Here is a 10018-nt window from a genome sequence, read left to right on the forward strand (position 1 = left end):
ATGCGAGGGCATGCCCGCACATGCGCAGTCGGCTCAGCCTAGGCTGGATGCCTAGGCAGAGTGAATTCCAGCCGGAAGACGCCGTGGGGGCGCTGCGCCAAGGGAGAAGACTTCGGAAAGGTAAGAGAAGAACCAGCGTTGATTGGCAGACTGTATAGCATTCTGCCAATCAACGCTAGTTCTGCATCGAACTTTAAACTTCGAACAGCTAGTAGTGTTCGATCGAGTACGAGTATTTCGAATACCGTAGTATTCGATCGAACACCTACTCGATCGAACACTACTCGCTCATCTCTATTATGTATCTTTCTGTCGGTATTTGAACCCTACAAATTGTACAGCGCTGTGGAATATGTTGGCGCTATATAAATAAAATGTATTATTATTATTATTGTGTGCAGGGTCCACTATGGGGTATAATACTGTTTAGGAATGTTGGGGGGGGGGGGGTCGGTCAGTCAGGGTCTTCAGTGAAGTGGGGACATCTCAAAAGTTTGCCACCGGGCCCCGCCATTGCTAGTTGCGCCACTGTATCCTTTCCATCAAACCTTTTCTAATGGTAACGTCCCATTTAGCGTCTCATAGGGGAGGTGTTATCACGTCCTAATATCCGTTTACATATAAGTACCTAGTCGTGTTCTCTAATCCGAAGTGACAGGCCGATTGTGTAAAGTGGAAGGGAGGAGAATCGTAAAAGGTCATTAGAAATAATTTCTGACCATCTCAAGGGCAGTCTGGTAATTGTGTCTGTGAAGAATAGAGGGATCTACGGTATCAAAAGTGACGTCTGAGGGCGGGATGGAAATAGCTGCGTATTTATAAGGGGCCTGTCAGGCTCTTCACGAATCATTAAAGTGTAGACTGTAGGCGTAGGGCGAGGACGTCGCCCTATCTATGAATAGATGCCAGGTAACCAACGTGGGGGAACCGTAATGGCGAATAAAAGAGTCCATAAAATGAGTGACTTGGGTGATTGTATCCTATAGCATAGATTCGGGCTGGCTATGTATATGCAGTACTTGCCTTATATATACAGAAAGCATGACCTCATCAGAATTTCTGCCAGTACATTCGATGCTCTCCACCCTCCTGCTACTTTAGTTCCAACACAGACAGTTGCAAAGCACATTGCCCAGAGAGGTGACAAGAGCCAAAGCCAAGAAGGGATTGATAACATCGAGTGCCCCCGAACTAAGCGACCCGTCCATTAGCCCAGGTAATCATATTCTAAGCTGATCTCCATTATAATAGTCTCTTTGTATCCATGGGCTTAGCATGTAGGCTCTATTATACTTTATAGTCTATTCTAAGTTTGGTATGTAAGACGTTGGTATGTTCTAGCCAATACCCACAGCCAGCTGTTCTGTGATCTGAGCATTCTTGGCATCTCCTGTCCGTACAGTAAGTGCCCTTTGGGAATAGGACTTGCAGCGTCCAGTTGGGTTATATGGCTTAGTATATAGGTACCATTAAAGTCATCTAAAAATATAGGATTGCTTCTCAATCCCTGCAAACCAAATGTAGCAGAGCTGAATCTGTCATGAATGTTTTAGGGTCCTCGCTTTTACTTTTAGGGTTACCTGTGACAAATGACAAACTCAGGTATGTGGAATTGTTTATATAGACACATGTAGCAGAGCTAAGTGTGTTGTGATCTTGGACCATATATTCCTTTACAGTCTAATGACACGAGGTAATGTAGTAGGTTTTAGTCCTAGGTAAAGTCACTGATATCAGATGAATTCTGCTAGATGAAGTATTGTGATATCTAGATTTCTAGGCGTTGCAGAAACGCAACTTTTTTTGTTCCAGATTTTGCTGCGGTTTTTTGAGCCAAAGCCAAGAGTGGATTGAGCAGAAGGTAGAAGTATAAGAACTTCCTATATATGTCCCATTGCTGTTGCAGCCATTCTTGGCTTTGGCTTTAAAAAATGCAACTAAATTTGCACTTAACAAAGCAACAATTCCACAACGTGCGGTCTCACCCTGTTTCTGAATAAAGCGGTGCTACACTGTTTCTGTTACTCCTATGTACCTATATGGAAACAGCGTAGAACAGCCATGTTTTCCGTTGCTGCACTAACCCGACCTTTTTTTGGGGGAAGAGCTGTATATTCCAATCTCAAATAAGATGGGAACATCCCTTTAATATACAGATATAGCAGAGCTGAATTTATCATTTAAAGGGAGTTTGCGACCAGAAACCAGACAAGTGCTTTCTCCTTGTGAATCGTCTCCATGTGCAAGTGTGTTCTGTTCAGCAATGGCGACCACCTTGTTGCTCCATAGGGCACATTTACCTATAAAAGTGGTGGAGGCAGTGATTCACAAGGGGACAACACAGTGTGACTTAGGTGAGCCAAACCTATCTATCTGCTGGCTGCTGGTGACACTCCCTTTAAATGTAGCCATCTCCTTTAACACTCTAATAACATAAGGTAATACAGTAGGTTTAGGCGCAGTCCCTGATAATAACATTGATGATGCAGAGAAAGAGCTTTGCCCATTGGTAACCTCATAGACAAACCCACAGCTGTGGTATATAGAATATTATGGATATACAGATATAGCAGAGCTGAATTATGGACAGTAAGGTTACCTGCAGCCCTAGGTGAGGCCTGGTTCACATCTGCGTTCGGTATTCCATTCCAGGAGTTAGCTTGGGGTCCACTCGAACAGAATACAGAACGCATTGACAAGCGGTGAGCAATGAAAGCACATGGACCCCGAGACTATAATGGGGTCCATGTATGTTCTGCACGGTCTCTGCACGAGGACAGGAAAGTAGTTCATGAAGTACTTTTCTCTCTGCATGTTCAGTATGGATACCGCGCGGAAAGCACATGGACCCCATTATAGTCTATGGGGTCCATGTGCTTTCATAAGCTCACCACTTGTCAATACGTTCGATATTCCGAATACCGAATGCAGATGTGAACCAGACCTAAGGCCGCTGTATACATACTATTACCATGCTAAGTATCAGATATAATACCGCTACATTGGCATATTCAGGTCTTTGATTTAGGAGTGGAGATCAGTGACAAACCCAGTCCATCTATATCAATAACCTGAGCGCTGTGACGTCTGGAATGCTTTAGGTGGACAGATGAAGAAGAGTTAAACTTGTCATTGGGGCTGCAGACTATTGCACATATGTAGGTGGGTGTTAGTCCTGGGTGGGTTATTACAGTAGATTTATAGAAATGGTATTTATTGGAATCCACATGAGTAGAAAGCAACATTGTTTCCACCAAATTCTTCTGCTATGGAGTTATAGTATGTAAATGGACACAATTGTGTGTACAGTATGTGTATGGGCACATCGGGTGTACTGCGTGTGTATGGGAAGATTTGTGAGTAATGTATGTGTATGCGTGTGCACACATTTAGGTGCATGTATACTGCTAATTTTTGGAGATTTCTCATAGGCTACCCTTGTTTATTATCTAGCATTACTCTGTACCAGGCAGAAGGAAAACATGCTGAGAAGGTCAGAAGGAATTATTAGCAGGGCTCCAGATGGATGCCATATGTTGTGATACCTTCTACAGTTGGCACCCAGGCCTGGATGCCACATACAATGACCCCAGCATTATAAATGAGACATGATAGGTGGCGGACCCTGTTGCAGATCTTGTATTAGGGCCAAGGAGTTTCAGGTTACATCTCTCCCTCGCTAGGATAGACCTTATGTTCATTCTGTGAGAAACGGCACTTGGAAGGAGAATGACCAATCCCTGCCCCAATCCAGCAAAGCCAAGTCCACTTCTATACAATGAAACCTTTCTGCCTAAATTGCAATATGGGAAATGTTAATTTCCTTTTCATGAAAATATGGGATCTTATAGGGATTTGCTGTAGTCGTTTAACCCTCTATGCTCCAGACATTAACCATGGCATCGAGAACAAACAGCGACTGCTAAACTATAACATTGCTGATACGTACTACACATACCAGCATGCCCTGTGCAATGTGACACATCTCCCTATCCTGTCTTTTTTGGTACAACCCCTTTAAGTCTGGTCCCAGGAACACCATCAAAACATGAACTTTTGGACAGGCTGGCGTGAACCCTGCCCCTTTTGCAACCCAGTTTGCAGGATTGACCCAGTAAAATCAGTAGTGAGACATGCAATACCACATTTATGCTATGGGGGATGCCAGATTTTCTGTGGTCCCCCTGACAAAATCAGCTGGGGTAATAGGGAGAAATCTGTCAATCAGCAGCCTGCACATCATCAATACATCGGGGGCATTGCTTGCAGCTTCTCCCATCTATAGCATAGTAACCCATGAGTGACAGCTCTCTGACCTCCGTGTGTCTGTGACCCCTGTATGCTGCAGAGAGAGATGCAGTAGCTGCTTTTTTAACAATTGCCTTCATACGTCTCTAAATAAAGCAGCGGATATTAGTCGGATGTTGAGTATACAGTCTGAGTTTATAGCACATGGTGTAAATGCTTATCAGAGCGCTGATGTTTCCATATAGAGACTCACACGCCATGACTCCTCTATGTCTGAGGCTTATAAGGAATCTCCGTCTACTTATAAGCCTACAAGTGTGCCAGCTAATGCCGGGGGTCCCTGGGATTTATATCAGATAACAAGTATGACTCAGGGCGACCGAGGATCAGCTGCTGCAGCGTGTAATACACCAGGTATCGGAGAGTAGGACCTAACATTAGGGTTCTGCAGCAAATCAGAAATCACAATGAATATTAAAAAAAAAAAAATCTAATAAAATTTTGCATTCTGAGCTTAGAAATGCTAAGTTAGTCTTTAGTCATATTCCTGTCCGGGGTATGTGGTCGTAGGTGTTTGGTAGACATGAGTGATAATCTGATAATCCGCTGCTTGGTGATGGAATGCGCCTGCCATATGTTTCTGCAATTCTATATGGAATATGTAATAATATCTCTATTCTGCAGTGATATTTAGATCACCAGGACTGGTGACAGGGGGTCGAAATTCTGGGAATTTCAGGGTTACTTGAATTCAAGGACCCTTCATTAGGTGCCGAGAATTGGATTGATCGGATAATGGTGGTGTAGTCTAAGGAAATTGGTACACAGAACTTAGCTACTTGAGCACTCAAAGGAGGAGATGGGTGAATCTTGCAAGATTTGTTTGGATGGAACCTGTTCAGCCCAAGGTGGAAGTTCCATTACCATTGTGGGGTCTCTTCAGACACCAAACTATAATAATCCAGCAAAAAGAGGAGGTGTGTGAAAGTAATTCTTCCCTCATCCCTATTGGGTTCCCTTTTGGTGTCTAGTTTGCTTTACTGGGCATCCTCAGGCCCCCTGGGTGACATCAGTAGCTCCACATCACCAGAGAGGCCCAATTACAGGTCCTGACATCACCCAGGGGGCTGGAAGACGATGGAAGACCCCTGGAAGACAACACCAGATGCCTCAAGAGAGCCCAGGAGAGGTGTGGGGCGTTGAGGATCAGTGTCTTGTAAGAGACCCTAGAGTATAATAATGAATTATGGGTGCGAACCCCCAAAATGTTGAACCTGACATTTTTGGAAATTCATAGTGGACCCATTACAAATACGTTCACTCATCTCTACTTGGGGATTACGTATGGATCAAATCCAATATATAAAGCAAAATGTTTAAAGGCGTTGGATGAGAGTATATAATTTTTTCCACGAATACCAACCTTCTTCCCATGAGTGATATTTCAACTTCAAATTTGAATGTGGCTGAGCTGTGATACCAGACACAACCATGGACAAGAGGGGCGCTGTTCCTGGAAAAACACATTTTATCTAATTTTGTATAAATCCTTTAATTCTTTACTGACACTTACCTCTCCTAGCTTATTTTACCTTATGGTGCCAGGCGACGAATTCATTAGTATTAGTCTCTATTATTAGGATAGATCATCAATATCAGATCATTGGCAGTCCAAAAGCTGATACCATTACGAGTCACTACGCGGTAGGAACTGAGCTTTGGTAACCCAACATGGCCACTAAACAGTTAACTGAGCCATCTACTCCCACCTCTGTCTATTGTGTATTTCCAGCATTGGCAGTCTGCTGTGAACAGCTGATCATGGAGGGGCTGGGTGTCAGGTGCCAGATCCCCACTGATCTGACATTGCTGACCTTTTGTAAAGAAGACCCTTCATGTCCTCATAGATGTGCGGTATTAGGTGCACTGTTAGCTTTCCTGGTACGTGCCCCAGTACTGGAGATGTCAGTGGCTGCCCCAGTACTGGAGATGTCGGTGGCGTTAATTTCGACACAGATATCTCCCCACTTTCAGAAGTGTGGGCCTTACAGCTCAGTGCCATCGCTGGACTACGAGGAACACCCCCCTTACAATACAAGTCTATGGAATAATACTGCCGGTGGTGGCCATTCTCCAGAGACCAGCAATGAATGCACGTCCTTCTAACAGTGTGGAGATATCGGTGCTGAGAACAAGGGCACCGATATTTCCAATTTCAGGGTGCATACCGGGAAAGCCAACAGTGCAATGAATTCAACAAACTTTCGGCTTTCTAAGGTATAATACCACACATCTATGAGGAAAGGATAGGACAACCTCTTTAAGAAAGAAGACATTAAGTTAAGAATCTCCATCCTTTTGGAGAACGACGAGCGGTTACAAAGAACATCTCTTGTTCTCAAGGATGTGTCCGGTACTGCATTATTTTGTAGAAGGAAAAATCTCTTTGTACCGTGTTAGCCAGTGGATATGAAATATAAAAAAATGAGAGTCTTCAGTAGTCGATACCTTTTTTACTGGCTAACTAAAATGATGACAGATTGCAAGCTTTCGAGGCTTCTAGACCTCTTCTTCAGGCCTGAGGTAAAGGCCTAGAAGCCTTGAAAGACCTCCATCAGGTCAGCTTTCGGGTAAGATCCCAGTTGACCAACCTGTATTATTCCCGAACTCTCATGAGGAAGCATTGAATGCAGTTTTAGTTTTTATCATTGATCACTATTGGTAACATTCTCTTTACTTTTCGCCCATTAGGTTGTGGTGAAGACCTTGGTGGTGTTTCTTGACTTGGTTGTGGTACACAGCTCCACGCTCTCTACTTGAAGATGGAACGATCCACACAAGAGCTCTTCCTCAACTTCATGATCGTGTTGATCACCGTGCTGCTGATGTGGCTTCTGGTCAAGTCTTACCAAGAATAAACGGACTGTGTGATGCTGCTCGGATATATCTAAGTCAATGTTACTAGCCCCTTCAGTGACGGAGATGTCTTCTCAGCACTGAAGGGGCTTCATGAATAAGTCTATGGCACTGTGTACATATCATCCATACTCATTCTGTGCTTAGCTACAATAATCCATAGGAACCAAAGAAAGTTATTTCCCATCATGTCTAGCTTTTCCAAACCACAGAAGAAAATCATAGTCATACTAAGGTCAACCACTGATCATGAGTTCATGACTATGTCGATTGCTTGTAAAAATCAGCGCTACCAGCACCAATACCTGCAACTTAATGGTGTCTTCCCAATGAGCCAAGGTTATACCAAATCATCTGACATCGGGACAGAACAAGTTTTCAGCTGAATAAAACCAAAAGTTGAAACTAAAATCAGGAGTTGTGTGTTTCTTACGATTTCCTTATGCCTTCTTCGGCTGTTCCAAAAATTTAGCTGGCATTATGGTTTAGTGGTGTGGCGTTAGCCTTATACATTCATGAAACATTGTTAGGGCATCTCACATATATATGTAGACATATCAACATAGTATATATGATAAGGTCAAAGCTGTGTTTATGACTAATTGACCAATAATCCCGGGTAACTTTCGTCGTCCTAATTATTCAGGCTGAGTGCCAGCAGTAAGGAGATGACACCAGACACACAATGTTGGTATTAGTTCCTCTCTCAACCAAGGAGGAAATACTGACGCACTTTTATTAAAAGAACATGGGGTTAAATAGTAGCAGAGAAAGGAAGAGAGATAACAACAATGTAAGTTTTCTTATTCATTCCTGATTGGTTTGGTACATCTTAATCAAACAGAAAAAGTATAAGCAGTTCCATATATAGCCAGCTACTCCCGATCCTGCGTGGTAACCTTGGCGAGATGTCTTCTGGCAGCAAGCCAAGCATTTGATTTTTCTTGCACCCATCCTGGATGCAGGCGCCATCTTATCATATAACATTACTAGCAGCAGGGCCGCCGATAGGCCAGTACTACTGCTACTGGCGTCAGGGGCCCGGCCAAATTTAAAAATGGGGGGGGGGGGGCCGGGCCCCCTGGCGCCGGCAGCAGTCATTGTATGTCCTGTTTGTTTCAACTCAGATCTGCGTCCAGAGGACGCAGATCTGAGTTGAACACATACGTGGCTGAAGCAAGGAGCTGACACAGGTCAGCTCCTCGCTTCGCCGCTGCGGCCTCTCTCGCTGACACATATGCGGCTGGCTCAGCCGCATATGTGTCAGCGAGAGAGGCGGCGAAGCGAGGAGCTGACACAGGTCAGCTCGCTTCAGCCGCTGAAGTGAGGAGCTGACGTGTGTCAGCTCCTCACTTCGCCGCTGCCGCCGGCTACCCGGCAGTGTAGACGCGATGTGATGACGTCACATCGCGTCTACAACTGTGCGCCAGTAAGAGAGAGAGGCGCGCAGAGAGCAGCGGGGGAACGAGGAAAAGGTAAGTGTAATGTGGATTATGTGGAACGTGAAACTGGGGGCAGTTGAAGGAGAGGATGGCATGACACTGGGGGCAGAGATGGAGGAACATGAATCTGGGGGCAGAGATGGAAAGGACGGCATGACACTGGGGGCAGAGATGGAGGGGACATGAATCTGGGGGCAGAGATGGAGGGGACATGAATCTGGGGGCAGAGATGGAGGGGACATGAATCTGGGGGCAGAGATGGAGGGGACATGAATCTGGGGGCAGAGATGGAGGGGACATGAATCTGGGGGCAGAGATGGAGGGGACATGAATCTGGGGGCAGAGATGGAGGGGACATGAATCTGGGGGCAGAGATGGAGGGGACATGAATCTGGGGGCAGAGATGGAGGGGACATGAATCTGGTAGCATAGATGTGGAGACATGAATCTGGGGGCAGAGAAGGAGGGACATGAATCTGGGGGCAGAGATGAAGGGGACATGAATCTGGGGGCATAGATGTGAAGACATGAATCTGGGGGCAGAGAAGGAGGGACATGAATCTGGGGGCAGAGATGGAGGGGACATGAATCTGGGGGCAGAGATGGAGGGACATGAATCTGGGGAAGAGATGGAGGGGACATGAATCTGGGGGCAGAGATTGAGGGGACATGAATCTGGGGGCAGAGATGGAGGGACATGAATCTGGGGGCAGAGATGGAGGGGACATGAATCTGGGGCAGAGATGGAGGGGACATGAATCTGGGGGCAGAGATGGAGGGGACATGAATCTGGGGGCAGAGATGGAGGGGACATGAATCTGGGGGAAGAGATGGAGGGGACATGAATCTGGGGGCAGAGATGGAGGGGACATGAATCTGGGGGCAGAGATGGAGGGGACATTAATCTGGGGGCAGAGATGGAGGGGACATGAATCTGGGGGCAGAGATGGAGGGACATGAATCTGGGGGCAGAGAAGGAGGGACATGAATCTGGGGGCAGAGATGGAGGGACATGAATCTGGGGGCAGAGATGGAGGGACATGAATCTGGGGGCAGAGATGGAGGGGACATGAATCTGGGGGCAGAGATGGAGGGGCCATGAATCTGGGGGCAGAGATGGAGGGACATGAATCTGGGGGAAGAGATGGAGGGGACATGAATCTGGGGGCAGAGATGTGGGGACATGAATCTGTGGGCAGAAATGGAGGGGACATGGATCTGGGGGCAGAGATGGAGGGGACATGAATCTGGGGGCAGAGATGGAGGGGACATGAATCTGGGGGCAGAGATGGGGGACATGAATCTGGGGGCAGAGATGTGGGGACATGAATCTGTGGGCAGAAATGGAGGGGATATGGATCTGGGGGCAGAGATGGAGGGGACATGAATCTGGGGGCAGAAATGGAGGGACA

The 10018-nt window shown here is 46.0% G+C and overlaps 1 protein-coding gene and 1 pseudogene across 1 annotated transcript; both read left to right on the plus strand.

Moving 5' to 3' along the window:
* The first annotated feature begins 1084 nt into the window (after positions 1-1084).
* LOC142195957 (sarcolipin) lies at positions 1085-7575 on the plus strand. The gene is made up of 2 exons (XM_075266083.1): positions 1085-1216; positions 7000-7575. Exon 2 carries the CDS (start codon positions 7071-7073, stop codon positions 7164-7166), a length of 96 nt encoding a protein of 31 aa, XP_075122184.1. The 5' UTR covers positions 1085-1216; positions 7000-7070; the 3' UTR covers positions 7167-7575.
* Positions 7576-8381: 806 nt separating this feature from the next.
* Positions 8382-8520, plus strand: LOC142196409 (small nucleolar RNA SNORA17; annotated as a pseudogene).
* The last annotated feature ends 1498 nt before the right edge of the window (positions 8521-10018 follow it).

The sequence above is a fragment of the Leptodactylus fuscus genome, chromosome 2, assembly GCF_031893055.1.
Source record: "Leptodactylus fuscus isolate aLepFus1 chromosome 2, aLepFus1.hap2, whole genome shotgun sequence".
Taxonomy (NCBI): domain Eukaryota; kingdom Metazoa; phylum Chordata; class Amphibia; order Anura; family Leptodactylidae; genus Leptodactylus; species Leptodactylus fuscus.